The sequence below is a fragment of the Gymnodraco acuticeps genome, unplaced genomic scaffold (assembly GCF_902827175.1).
Source record: "Gymnodraco acuticeps unplaced genomic scaffold, fGymAcu1.1, whole genome shotgun sequence".
NCBI lineage: Eukaryota > Metazoa > Chordata > Actinopteri > Perciformes > Bathydraconidae > Gymnodraco > Gymnodraco acuticeps.
In genome coordinates this window covers 530,680-545,088 of record NW_022990214.1, presented here as the reverse complement: position 1 = coordinate 545,088, position 14,409 = coordinate 530,680, and the positions used below count along the sequence as shown (strand labels likewise).

General features: G+C 41.5%; 1 protein-coding gene across 1 annotated transcript in view; it reads left to right on the top strand.

Annotated features, from left to right (window-relative positions):
- The window catches only part of si:dkey-32e6.3, a 21,988-nt gene extending 15,695 nt beyond the window's left edge, over nt 1-6,293 (top strand). Inside the window, exon 6 of the mRNA XM_034218554.1 lies at nt 4,624-6,293. Coding sequence (XP_034074445.1) covers nt 4,624-4,800 — 177 coding nt within the window. The 3' untranslated portion in view covers nt 4,801-6,293. The remainder of the gene's footprint in view (nt 1-4,623) is intronic.
- Nucleotides 6,294-14,409: the final 8,116 nt, after the last annotated feature.

Here is a 14,409-nt window from a genome sequence, read left to right as displayed (position 1 = left end):
AGTGAGCAGAGAGTCGTGTTGTCGATTCTTGTTCAGTTTTCTGTGACTATCTTCCTCACCCTCTCAGACTTTGAGTTGCGCGCGCTGCTAAAGAGACACGCTACCATGGAAACCAAACAATGGTGTAGCTGTATTAAAGTCCGAGTGGAAACAGTCCTGAGTAAATTTGATTTTGTCAGAAATCGGGAGAAATATGACCCCGGGAGGAAACCGGGAGAGGGCAATGAAATCGGGAGTCTCCCGCGAAAATCGGGAGGGTTGGCAAGTATGCAATGTTGTAGCGTTAATAAACGAAACAATTTAACAAAATTGCTAGTCAAAATACCAATACCACAGGAAACTTTTTTTTTTAAACAATATTTTTAGTGGCCCGAGCGGGCAAGTGGAAAGTATGTTATGCTGGCCCGGGGTGTCTAAATAGTGCTTCCGGGCCAGCGGGCCATTTATAATGTTGAGCCCTGCTGTAGCTTATCCTAGTGTCCCTGTTAGCTCTTCCTCGTGTGCGCTAGCTTCAAAGATTTCTTCCATTTCAGGCTCCTTTTGTCTTGCTTTTGGTTGGATTCCCGGCTTTTTTGATAGTTTCCCCCACTCGTAGCTTACTTTTTATTGTTGAGTAGTTGGATTTCATGGGTTTATTTGAACCAACCTGAGAGAGCTGGTTAACTTGTGCCCAATCACTCCGCAATCACACCATAAGTCCAGGGACAGTTCACCATGAAATCAAAATACATTTATCCAAGACCTGGTCAATATAAAAGTAAGAAATCACAAAATGTTTCACTAAATATCTTGATTGAAAGATTTCACCATTGATGCTTTTATCAAATATTTATTTACACAATGAGATTTTTGATAAATAATCCTCATGAATTAAAGGTCCCATGTCATGGCCATTTCTACTGATCATATTTCCATTGTTGAGGTCTACTAGAATAGATTTATATCGTGCAATTTTCCAAACTCACATTGGTTTCTCATACAGCATCTCTGTAAAGTATGTGCATTCACCGGTATTCACTCTCTGTCCTAAACGGCTTGTTGTTGCAGACCGTTTACATGCATAACAACCTTCATAACACACAAGGGGACAGGTAATAACTGGAAAAGCATGACATGGGACCTTTAAGGATTAATTAGCTAAATGTGAAAAAATTGAAAAGCTGCTTTTCTGGTACTGTAAATTACACAACCTTTCAGCTCTTAAAAACTGTAAAAGAGAAGACATACAATCTTACAATATCCAACATCTCCGAAGATATATAATACCAATATATATAATCCAGTCCTAAAATATTACCTGACTTGTAGTGCTGTATCAAACAACGTGATTTTGGAGATATTGACCGTAAATTGTCTGCCTTATCTCCTATGTGAAGCAATACTAAGCATGTGGTGCTCAAAGCAGCAAAATAATCCATTTGAAAAACCGAACAAACAGCAATGCCTATCTACAGAAACCATGACCTGCTCAGTATCTTCCAAATAACGTGTTATTTGCAGTTAATATAAGAACTGGTTCCTTTCTATTTAACAAGTAAACATTAGCCTCTCTTATTAAGGTGTAGACTAAATTATCTTGTTGCCTTAGAATTCCACTTTGTTAGTTTTTAGGTTATTTGTAAAACGTTTCTTTCTTAGAATGTTCCACTTTTAAGTGAATCACCTTGTGTGAATCACAGAATGATTCCATTATCATAACTGTTAGCCACCGTCATTAAAAATATGTCAACATAGATATGGGTGCATGTTCACATACTTACCCTAGTGACTGATCCCTCTCAAACAGCCTCGGTGCTATTGATGACTCATCGCCCTCATGTTTTCTTATTTACTTTTTATACTCTAAACTCTTTTGTCTCTTTTCATTATTATAATGTATTACATTTCTTGACTTTATCTCTTTTTATAGCAATATCTATTTTAATTATTCACTTTTACCTTTATCTCTGGTATTTATACTTCAAAGATAGCAGGGTCCTGAGGGATGGAGTGTAATGGTGCATTTCCACTACAGCGCGGTTTAAGTGTGCCATGCCGTGCCGAGCCGTTTTTGGTTGCGTTTCCACTAGGCGTAGTTCCGACTAGCGGGTACTTTTTCACAGTTTTTCTGGCTCTCCAAAATCGAGGTTCTTTCCGGGCCAACAACCGGGCTGAGTATGCTAAACCAGTGAGAGAATCGCTGGCAACTACAACAAAATGAACATATTTGACCGTGATTTAATTGTAATACACGTTTCAAAATGATGCCGAAGTAACAACATACTGATACCGGTTAATAAAAACCATGAATTCATGCTTGGACAAGTCTGCAGACAGACGGCAGGCGAAAAACCTTTTTAGAATGCGTGTTTTCTGAATGGAGATCGGCTAAGCTAACGCAGTATATCCCCCGACCGTCCACACTCACAACAACGGCCTATACCAGGGGTACTCAAATACAAATCTTAAAGGTCCAAAATAAATGTTTCAATAAGACAAAGGTCCGTTTATTATTCAAACTTTTAAACAATTGCAACAAGATTCTTAACACGAGGTTGCAAAAACAAAAATAATCTGTATGCATCAGTTTTCATTGTTATTGTGTCTATGCTTGATCCCTCAGAGTCGCAGTGTAAGAGCTGCACAGTTATGAGTAAAGGCAGCTGCACCCTCTTTCATTCAGCATTCCCATTATTGCTTTATAAATGTCTTGCCCCCTTGTGTGTCCACTGAGGTTCGTCAGGCCCAACACATCTTCAACAAACTCCCCCTTTGCCTCATCATAAAAACTCACAAACACCAGCAACTGAGCATTGTCAGTGATGTCAGTGGACTCATCCACAGCTAAGGAAATGCACTGTGCATTTTTTATTCCATCACAAAGCTGATTAATCAAATCACCAGCCAGTATTTATGTTCTTCTGGTTGCTGTGGAATCTGAGAGGGGGATTTGCTTGATTTGACCTGTTATTTCCTCTTTTTGTTTGCCTTCAACATGGTCTCCATCACTTCAGTCATGCATTCTTTTATACTGCAGTTATTATCCAGTGGAAAGTCCTTACCTACTGGCCTAGTTCAATCAAAGTGGTTACTTTTTTTTGGCTGGGCAGTGTAGTTTTACACACCGTCTTATTTGACTTTCTCAGGACTTAAAACAGTTTTTTGGGGGCAGACCCCCTCAAAGAAAACAATATATTTACACACGTAAGGTCATCATCTTAATAGTTGTGTATGCTCATCCGTGAGCAGAGCATCAAGTTGACATGTCTATTACAGCTGAATGCGGCGATTACCATTTTGTTCAGCGAAACGCCTCACAAACGTATTAAGATCAACAGCTTTAGTGCGTTTTGATTCAATGCTGAGTACAGCCAAACTGAGAGTCTCTTCTCTCATTGTAGACCGCAAATACCTCATTCCTTCAGTGCTTGGGTCCGAATGCTTCTCGTTTTGCGCCGTCCCGTTAAAATGAAATCGCCGCCAATCATATGTCCACGCTCGCGCCAGGACCGGGGGAGGGGTTACATGACGTGCATCTTGTGCTGCATTCACATGCACTCGGACATTAGAGACTTTCTCTCATAAATGTCCGATGAGCCACAACTTTTCTTTCAAAACAAAGCTGCCAACTGGGGTGGAAAGGCCTATTTTTAGGGTGTCAGTTGCCACCCCGGTAGGTGAAACTAGGCTACTAGCTACAGTACAGATGGAACTAGATGAGCTGTTAACTCTCGCTCTGAATTTTTTTTTTTTTTAATTCTCGCTCTGACTTAGACAGGTTGAAAGAGACACACACATTTTTCCCACCCGTATTCCGCGAAGACCCGCCCTACTGTGCCTCTGATTCGCAGATTGTTTGGGGGGAAAAAACGCTGACGGGATGCTGAATGTGATTGGACCAATGTGTTGACAGACACACACAGACAGTGGAACAGGACATGCAGAGCGCTGTTTGCAGTCTATGGACATAGCGGATCATTTTGACTCGTTGCGTTGTGGCGATGTCTCGCAGATAACACAGATAACACAGATAATACATATGAAAAGTATAATTTGCTCAGAGTCCAGAGACAGTTGTGGTTCGGTCCGGACTTTGAGGATGCCTGGCCTATACAGACATAAATAAAGCAGCGACTGTATTCGCCATGACACAGACAGTCTGTGGTTTGTACTTGTTTAACTTTTGTCTAGTTTCTGAACAGATATGAGGAGCTGTGAGCTCTGAGGGCTAACAGCTAACGGCTGATGTTGGTTTTGTGTTTCGCATTGAAGATGACGTCACGGCACCACCTACACTGCGTTACTATAGTTACTGCCCCAGTTCCTAAACTGTAATGGAAACGCAGCATAAAGTGAGCCTGGCCTACCAAGGCCTAACTATACCAGACTAAGCCGTGCGAGGCCCTGCTGTGGAAAAGCGCCATAAAGGTGTTCTGATTTTGGAAATAATATTAAACTGGAAATGCCTTGTGTATTACCTTTCCATCTGTGCAACAAGCTTCTGTATTATACAAACATAAAGTAGCTTTGCAATCATCGTGACAACATTTGCTAGTTCACGTCTCCAGAAATCTAACGTGACCCCGCTTTTCTCTGGTTTCTCCCTTTTCTGTGTGTTTCTGTGTGTTTGTGTGTGTGTGTCAGGTTTTCTTGGAGCCCGGCGGCGCTGACACTCGTACAGCCTGCACCTCGGAGCTCTATGACATCACACTGGTGCAGACCGACCTCCTGAAGGCCATCTCTCAGCAGAACTACTTCACTCAGCGTGTCCACATCTGCCTGGAAAACTATGAGAGGAACCTCCAGCAGGGGGCGGGCTAAACACAGTTCACCTGTCACTCTGTTGGTCTCTGTGACAGCCTCCACTTGGGGTCCATAGAGTGGTCCAGTGATGACAGATGATAGTTTGCCGACCCGGATTTTTTCATTGGACTTTGGAATATTGCAGGGAATAAGATCAGTTGCAAATACACCTTTATTATACTTAGTCCTTTTGGATATTCTCCACATATCAACACCACTCTTTCATGATTTTTGAAGCATAAATGCAACGCTCGAAGGAAAAAGCTAACGTTATAAACAAACTACATCATGGGCGCATAGCTGCTCATCACCACCGCTGAGCTACAGGCGGCTAATGTTCGTCTAGTGACGTTTAGTAGTCTCATGTAGCAATCTAATAGCAACTGTTTATTTTATGACACAGAAGCTTCAGACACTCACCAGTGGGGTACTGACGCGTTTGTTGTTGTTAAACAAAACTAGAACATCTTGTAAGCTTGTGTTCATCACAGACCTTATTTCAGACATTGAACCACAGACCCATCTAAAAAAAAAAGAAGGAAGTGTTAAAATGCTTATTCATTTCTGGGTTTTACTACTCATCCCTGCATCACTCTGTTAACCCAGACATTGAAATGGCAGCACAGAGAGAGAAGGTAGGGCGATTAAACACAGACCATCAAACCACAAATAGAAGAAGTTTACATATGAAGGTGAAAGGAATAAATATGCAAATAACAGCCATTATCTGAAGATGGCTGCTCGAAAAGTAGGACATTAAATCATTTTTGAGCTGCTCCATGCATACTTAAAGCAGTTAAAGTATGACAGCTTCTACAGAGGGCACTCACAAACAGTTTGTGCTGTCCTTAAGTGAACCGCCACAGGAAGAGTTTCTGACTTGATTCAGCCCCAAGGTGGCCCCTTGCATCAAAGGCTCTTTGGCTAATCACACCATGGGATAATTGGCCTGAATCCTGTGTAATTTGTGTCGGACAGCATATCATTGGGGTCAGCTATGGAGAGAAAGTCAGTGTTGCGTTTGTAGTCTAGCGAAAAGGATCTGCTTCAGCTCTTCACCTGTCCTCAAAGTGTTTCATGTAGCGTCTTACTTCATAACTTCAGTTGTTGGCCGTCATCTGCTTTTGTTTACCTCAACTCCAAGTAATACTTGAATAATAGATGACTGAAAAGAATCAGATTAGTTTGTAACTTAAAGGGTTATACCTTAAAGCGCTTTATAAACTATTTATGAAGGCATCATAACATGCAGCAGTTTTATTACAATTATTATTTATAAACATATCAATATGTTAAACATGGGTTTGGGATTGGTATTATATTTTGAAAGCACCGTTTTGTGACATTTTGAATAAGTTGAATTGTTATGTACGTTTTTAAGGGTTTTAGGATTTTTTATTTTTTTATTTGTAAGCTAATGGAGAGGTTGTTGTTATTGTTATATTTTCTCTGGTCAATGTTTAGAGAGACTGCTGAATGCAAACAGTAAATAAAAAATAGCAACATTTAAATACAAATTCATTCCTGAATGCAGGTTGCAGTGATAAGAACAACATAGTAGTTTGTAAGTTAATATCAACCATTGAAAGGAAAGATGTAAAGGTTAGTAAGTAGTAACAGTTATTTATTTTATTTTTGTTTTGGCTCTACAAAATGAAAACATTCACATCAAGAAAAATGTCATATATCATGCAGTAGGATCAGTTTTTGTTGTTGGATACTTATTTCATCCCCAAGAGGCTGAGAGGCTGAGCACCACTACACCTTGATATAAATAGCATAAAGCATTCATTTTCTCTTTAAAGGTCCCATGTCATGGCCATTTCTACTGATCATAATTCCATTGTTGAGGTCAACTAGAATAGATTTATATTGTGCAATTTTCCAAACACATTGGTTTCTCATACAGCATCTCTGTATAGTATGTGTATTCACTCTCTGTCCTAAATGGCTTGTTGGAGCTCCTGCCCCCCCCCCCCCCCCCCTCCCTATGAGCCCAGTGGCCGTTTGCGAGACAGCGAAACCCAGCCCGAACACACACACCCGCAGCCTGGCTGGGAGTTTGTGTGTGTGCTCACACACCGACTCACAGCGTCCCGCCATCTCAGCGAGGAGAAATCAGCGGAGCTGCAGCTGAGAAAAGATTGAGTGTGAGGAAGTCCGTGGATTTGTCAATTTGGACCAATCCACGGACTTAACGTAACGGCTCCGCGGATGTAACGTAATGGCTCCACGGATTGGTCCATTTGGAGCAATGGGTCCATTTGGGTCATCGTTACGTCACTTAGTAGGCCTACCAGGAAGAAAAAGAGAAATCTCCAACGAGGTGTTCTGGGGCAGCATAGACAGGTATTTTCTGTGTTAGTTTTACTCGCTACAGGGTGCACTTTGAGGGTTTGTAACTTTGCAGACCGTTTACATGCATAAAAACCCTCATAACACACAAGGGGACGGCTATTAACCGGAAAAGCATGACATGGGACCTTTAAAGTTATCTTTTTTCCTCCCTGCACTTATATAAGTAGGCCTATATATTGTGAGGAAAACCGACTTAACGGATCACCAGGGGCCTCATTTATAAAGGGATATACGCTAAAAAAAATGGCGTACGACAGTTTCTACGCAATGTTTGCGATTTATAAAATACTAACTTGACGGGAAAATGTGCGTTCCTCCACGCAAACTCTAACCCATGCGTACGCACTAAGCACAACAATGGGAGAGACGAGAAACTGCGACACCGTTGGCAGAAGGAAGAATGGAGAGAAATATGTGGAAATAATACCATAAATAAAATGTTACCTCTCATTTATCATATATGAATATTTCATTTTCAAACATTGATTAAAGCCAATCTTGAAATGATTAAACCAGGGGTTCTCAAAGTTTTGATGAGTGAGGGCCAATTTAGGTACCCAATATTGGATTGAGGGCCGCCCAAGAAAAAACGGAACACAAAATAATTCCAAAACAAATCCTTTCTTTATTGTAGCCTACTAACCAATTATACATACAGTATACATTAAGATTAATCAAACATGAATTTGTCTCAAAAGTGCCTTGCAAACACACACACACACACACACACACACACAGAGAGAGTATTGTGCTGGAGTGAGTGATATGCTGTGGATTTCCTGTCTTGTCAGCAGGGCCCTGATTCAGCAACACACTCTCACTCCATAATCGTCCAGGAGCGACGTTTGGTCAGGGTCCCGTGGCGTGCAGTTGTGACGCTCCTACTGTAGGTTCCTTCAGCTTCATAAAGGGACGCAAATAGCTTTCAACTGATTTCAATGTATTCCCATCTGCGGCGGGATTTGACGCTCATGGAAGCACGGCATTCGTTTGTGTCGGCTGCCCTTAAAGGCAAGTCCATTCCTATTGGATAATGGAGAATTGTACACCCGGAAGTAAGTATTCCCCGACTGTCGATTGATTTTACAGTGATATCTGCTCATCTACTCATCGACTAAAAAACACCAGATTATCCTTGTTAATTACACAACATTGATTGCTTTAAATTGTGTGCAATGCTTTTGTATTTTTCCCCTTCGATTCTGAGAAACAAATATTTGTTCGGAGTAAAGGATGGCAGAAGACACTACACTACCCAGAATCCCCAGCTATCGTTTAGGACTACACCATGTGCTCTGTGTGACAAGCCCCGTGATTAGTTCTCAAGCTCTGATTGGTTGACCTCCAACTGCATTCCATTCATTCCAATGGCTGGCGTCTATGTCACGTGATCTTCAAATTTCTCCCTGCAGAAAAAAAAAACATGGCCGAACTTCGTTTTATTCTCCGTGGAAAATGCCTATTTTAAAGTTAGTTTGGCCATTAAAATGCGTTTTGATGTCATTTGATGTCATTTGATGCGAGAAATATGAGTATTTCAGATTATGTATGCAGTGGATGTACAGGATCTTTAGTTTGCTAGTTATTACGAAGATTACTTCAGGAAATTGCGTCTATAGAACGTTTTCATTGTTACCAAGGTGGTTGCTAGGGACGCTGCTATCGATATTATTTCTGTTGTGTAACTGTTTAATGGTGTTATCTTTATTTCTACCCCCTTCCCCGTCAATGTAGCCTATAGTGTTGGTCCACAGCGCAAACATATTAGTTAGTAACAAAATCCGCATCTAAAGATACGTTATTTTCCCCTGTGCAATTCCAGTCTCACATCTCACAGCACATCGTCATTAACAAATACCGGAAACAGACCGAAAACATTTAAAATAAATAAATAATACTTTATTCCGAGTGTGCTTGCTTTTCTCTTTGAAAGTCATCACATAACGGCATTGTAATACACGGTTCGGCTGCATTAAATATTACATATCTGCCGTAGTTCTGTATTTATAGAGCCCTGATGAGAAGACTTCTAGACAAACATGAGGAACTGAAAACGTGACGTGGATCATAAATATATCAGCCATTAAACAACATATTACATTTCTTTTCACACAATACGTCTCCTTGCAGTATCAACACTAATTCGGCTGATTGATTGATTGATTGATTGATTGATTGAAAAGTGTATTAACAGCTTGTATATTGGGTACAGTACAGTACAAATCCAGTTTTGGACAGTCTGCCGAGGTTCCATCCCATTTCAAGTGCTGTTCGAGGCTCGGCGTAACCCTCGGAGCATACTCTCCAATCACAGAGCTTGAGGACTATCACGGGGTTTGTCAAACAAAGCACATGGTGTAGTCCAAACGATAGCTGGGGATTCTGGGTAGTGTAGTGTCTTCTGCCATCCTTTACTCCGAAAAAATATTTGTTTCTCCGAATCGAAGGGGAAAAATACAAAAGCATTGCACACAATTTAAACCAATCAATGTTGTGTAATTAACAAGGATAATCTGGTGTTTTTTAGTCGATGAGTAGTGCAGATATCACTGTAAAATCAATCGACAGTAAGGGGAATACTTACTTCCGGGTGTACAATTCTCCGTTATCCAATGAGAATGGACGCTCACATTGCCTTTAAGGGCAGCCGACACAAACGAATGCCGTGCTTCCATGAGCGTCAAATCCCGCCGCAGATGGGAATACATTGCAATCAGTTGAAAACTATTTGAGTCCTTTTATGAAGCTGAAGGAGCCTAGGAGCGTCACAACTGCACGCCACGGACACTGACCAAACGTCGCTCCTGGACGATTATGGAGTGAGAGTGTGTTGGCTTCACCATTCCTGAGGAGCTGAATAAGGTGGAGCACTGCAGGAAGGGAGACCTGACCAAGGAGTGTCTGGTCAGCACCTACCACGACGTGTTCACCAGCCCTGTTGAGTCTCTGCCCGGTGATATTCACGTTGAGCTGGACAGCACTGTGGCACCGGTGCAGTGTGCTCCCAGGAACGTTCCAGTGGCCCTCAAGGCAGCTGTTAAGGCTCAGCTTGATCGATATGAAGAGGAGGGACACTTGACCACAGTCACTCAACCCACGGACTGGATTAGCAATCTAGTCATAGTGAAAAAGACAGACAAATTGAGACTATGCATTGACCCGAAGCCTCTCAACCGTGCTCTGAAACGGTCCCACTACCTTATGCCCACTTTAGATGACGTGTTGTATAAACTGCCGAAGGCACGTATATTCACCCTGGTGGATGCACGTGATGCATTCCTGCAGTGCCGCTTGGATGAAGAAAGCAGCCTGATGACAACATTCTGGATTCTGCATTCGACCAATCACAAACATGGAGAAGCGTACTGACAGCGCAGCGTCATACTTCCTGAATGAAAAGTCAACTATAATATTAGTCAAATATGAAAAAGTTAAACTTTAAACATCCATGACTTAAACACCTTATCCAGGATAAAAGCCTAGCTGCACCTGCAAGGTGAATACAGCTGGTAAAAGAAAAAGTGTTTGAATGCGTACATTAACAGGTTTATGATATCACTGCCCCGTCTAAGACACGATCTGACTTTCATTACATTTGACTCGAGTGTTTCCTCAACTTAATGTGTTGCTTAAAATAATACTTCTGCATACAGTATGTGACACTGTGAGTGTTGCACGGCCAGATACGGCTCAGCTGACTCAGATAAGGAAATATATGATACATTATGATGTGATATGAATGATAATGGGACACATTGACGTCTGCACTCACAGTGCCACGGACTGTACGTAATGTTACTTTGATCCGGTTACTTATGTTGTGGCAGATATTTAATTAAGCTTTCTTAACATAATAGTATAATGATAGTTATAATAGTCCGATTGCTCTGAAGATGGGAGGTGATGTTCTATTCATTTTCACGTTCACACAGTCGGTGATTTTGGCCGGCCGTCTTTCCTGCAACCGTAGTTTAAACTGTATTTCCTCCGCACACTGAGCTCTGATTGGTCAGCAGGCGTGGTGCTTTCGCTGAGTTGATCTCTTATCTTGGAACCTATCCTGCTTCGGAGCACAGACTAGGTTCCAGGATAAGTCACCATGGAGATCTAGCCAGCTAAAAAGTGAACCAGCTTCGTAGTAGCGGAAATCCCAGAAGTTATCTTGCTAAGCGAAAATCCTGCTTCGTAGTATACCCCCCAGGTCAGGTCCACTGGGGATCAATATAAGAAAGCACAAAGGATGGTCAGTACAGTAATGTGTATGCTTTGGTGTGTTGTAATGAATTGCAGCTACCTGAAGTTACAACAAATAATAATATGAGAAAATAAGTTATTGTGAGAAATATATATGATTTCCTCCCTTTCCTTTAGCATGGGATTTAAAATGCTTAACACTGTGCCTGAAAATGAATTTTTACCAGGTGTTTGTAAGCATTGGTGCAGTTTGGTAGAAGTAAAAAGCAAGAGTTTAAAAAACAGGTAGCCTACTTCAAAAGTGTACTTAAATACATTCCTTAAGTAAATGTACTGTGATATTTTACCACTGCTTATGAATCAATAATTTAAAATATAGCACCTCATACTAAAACAAATGGAAAATTTAAGTCGCAATAACATATATTTCTCAAAACATTTTCAATGCAACAGTGGGTCAAATCACATGACCTATAACATGTGGGATGCTGTTTACTTTATTTTTAATCAAATGGAAGACTTTGCTCTGAACAAAAGATGAGCACTTCCTCAAAAATGTTCACCTTTTGTTTTCAATCTAAATGTATATAAGAATAACTCCATTATCCATAAATCATAATTTTCAGGTGGAGGCCTTAAAGAGCCTGTGACAGCATCCCAACAACTGTTGTGCAATGAAATATTGGGCAACTAGTCATCTCGAACCGTCAGTTTAAAAAAGAAAAAGCGATACCGTTCCGTTAAATATCAATAATTTCGAACATCGCGGGGAAATTCCTTCGACTCATTTTGAAGTTTTGGGAGAAGCCGGAAGTGACGTCAATGCGGGAACGCTTCACTGTGCGGCGAGAGAGCCAAACACGGACAAAGTGTGTTGTCATGCGTAGAAATGGTGAATTACTGAGTTTAGGCACGTTAATAACGTTTTAATGAAGTTGACTACAGTATATTCATATTTGTCAGTGCTTTCATGTCAATTCGGCGAACATAAACATAAATGATCGTGGTGAAGATGATGATTACATTAGGATTACAAATCGGTAGTGAGAGCTGCTGAATTTCCTCCCGTCGGATGTGATATAAAAACAAATCGATTATTTTTGTAGTTGTAAACTCAAGTGGATGAAACTACATTTATTAGTGCTTTAATGTCAATTCGGCGAAAATATGATAGATTAAATGATCGTGAGGATGATGATTACAAATCGTTTGTTTGAGCCGGTCTGCATTTCCTGATGAGAAAACAAACCGATGCTTTTTGTAGTTGTTCACCAACATGGATTAAACGTGTGGTTTTTTCACCACAATGTTGGGGAAATTAATGGATAAAATGCACGGATTATTATTATTATTATTCCCACTCCGATCGGGACACTAGGTCCACCGTTTCCCCGCAGCGAGGCTCCCCCCGTTGACAGTTTACGTGGGCTGGGTGCAGTGGCGGACTGGCCATCGGGACGAATCCCGATGGGCCGGTACCGAAGTGGGCCGGTCGGATAGTCACTAGCACATCCCCCATAGGCGGCGCGTGAGGCTCAGGTTTGGGAAGGCTAAATAACTTTTTTTACCAGACGCTGCCCGCCTCCGGCGTCTATAGAAAAGAGATCAACTCAGTGTGCGGAGTTTAAATCTCTCAAATCATATTACAGGATAAAGGAAATACAGTTTAAACTGCCGTATGCAGAGAAGACGCCGACGTGTCGCACTTATCATTCATATTACATCATCAATCAGATCATCGATCATATAATATCATAATATATCATATATTTCCTTATCTGAGTCAGCTTCTCCAGCCGTATCTGGCCGTGCAACACTTACAGTGTCACATACTGTATGCAGAAGTATTATTTTAAGCAACACATTATGTTGACGAAACACTCGAGTCAAATGTAAATAAAGTCAGATCCACTCGGGTCTTAGACGTGAACGCGCTCTCAGCTGGTGAGAGAAACCCTGGCTTGATTTACCGAGTTGATAACCAGCGTCGTAGGACCGCTTAGCGAGATCTCGTTTGTTAGTTTGTTGTTGTTAGTTTGTTTGTTACTCAAACATATCCAGGGTATGTTGAACTGGCTTCGTAGTACAGGGAACAGGTGGCTAGCAGCGCTAATGTCAAAGACACAGACATTGCATTATATTTGTATTTGACCAGGATGCAGTGACACAAATATTTACATATTTACATTTACTATCTACAGCACCCGCCGCCCCTGACATCCCCCACTCCCCCCGTTGACAATTTACTAGCGGTACCGAAGTGGGCCGGTCGAGAGTCCCGGGATGATTTTTAGTCCCAGTCCACCACTGGCTACATGACCGTATGATCGCCCATATTGACCCACCTAATTCCTAAACTTCTAACAGATACAACATAAACCGATCCTTCAGCCTCATATGAGCTCTCACACACGTTCAAAATGAAACTGTCATCGCTGTCTGAGCTTGCTGCTGTGTGCGCCATCGTGCGTTTACATGCAGATGCTGAGATCCTGAACGGTGCAGCTGGAGCGCTGTGCCCGCAATGACGTCACACATCATTTGGCGGGACTTGAAGAATCCCCGAGAAGATCCAGAAAATGGTCAACATTGAAGGGTAGATTAATGGTTATCAAAGTACAAATATCCAAAATCAGTTCAGTAACGGTTTTCAAGGGGACAATATTTACTCAAATTGATGGGTTTGGATGATGGGGGAAACTCGTGTCACAGGCTCTTTAAAGCGATAGGTCTTAAACGGAGCGTTTCATGTCAATGGTACATTTAGGTTTATTAAAGACAGACCAGACCGTATGAGATAATTAATGTATTTAAAGAACATTAAATCGTGCATACATGTTTTAATACAATCCCCAAACACAAGAATGAACCTTCAGTTGAGCATGACAAGTCTCCTTTAAACTGAATGTTGTGTTTATATCCTTTTTTTTGTCATGATGTGTGTCTCTTTCTTTCCACATGGGGGCAGCATCCGACCCCCCAGCCGCAGCAGCATCCTTCCCTTCAGGTGAGCGCAGTTACCTGACGGTGCGCTGTATGACAGCGCATTAAATCCAAACAGCGCCACACCACAGT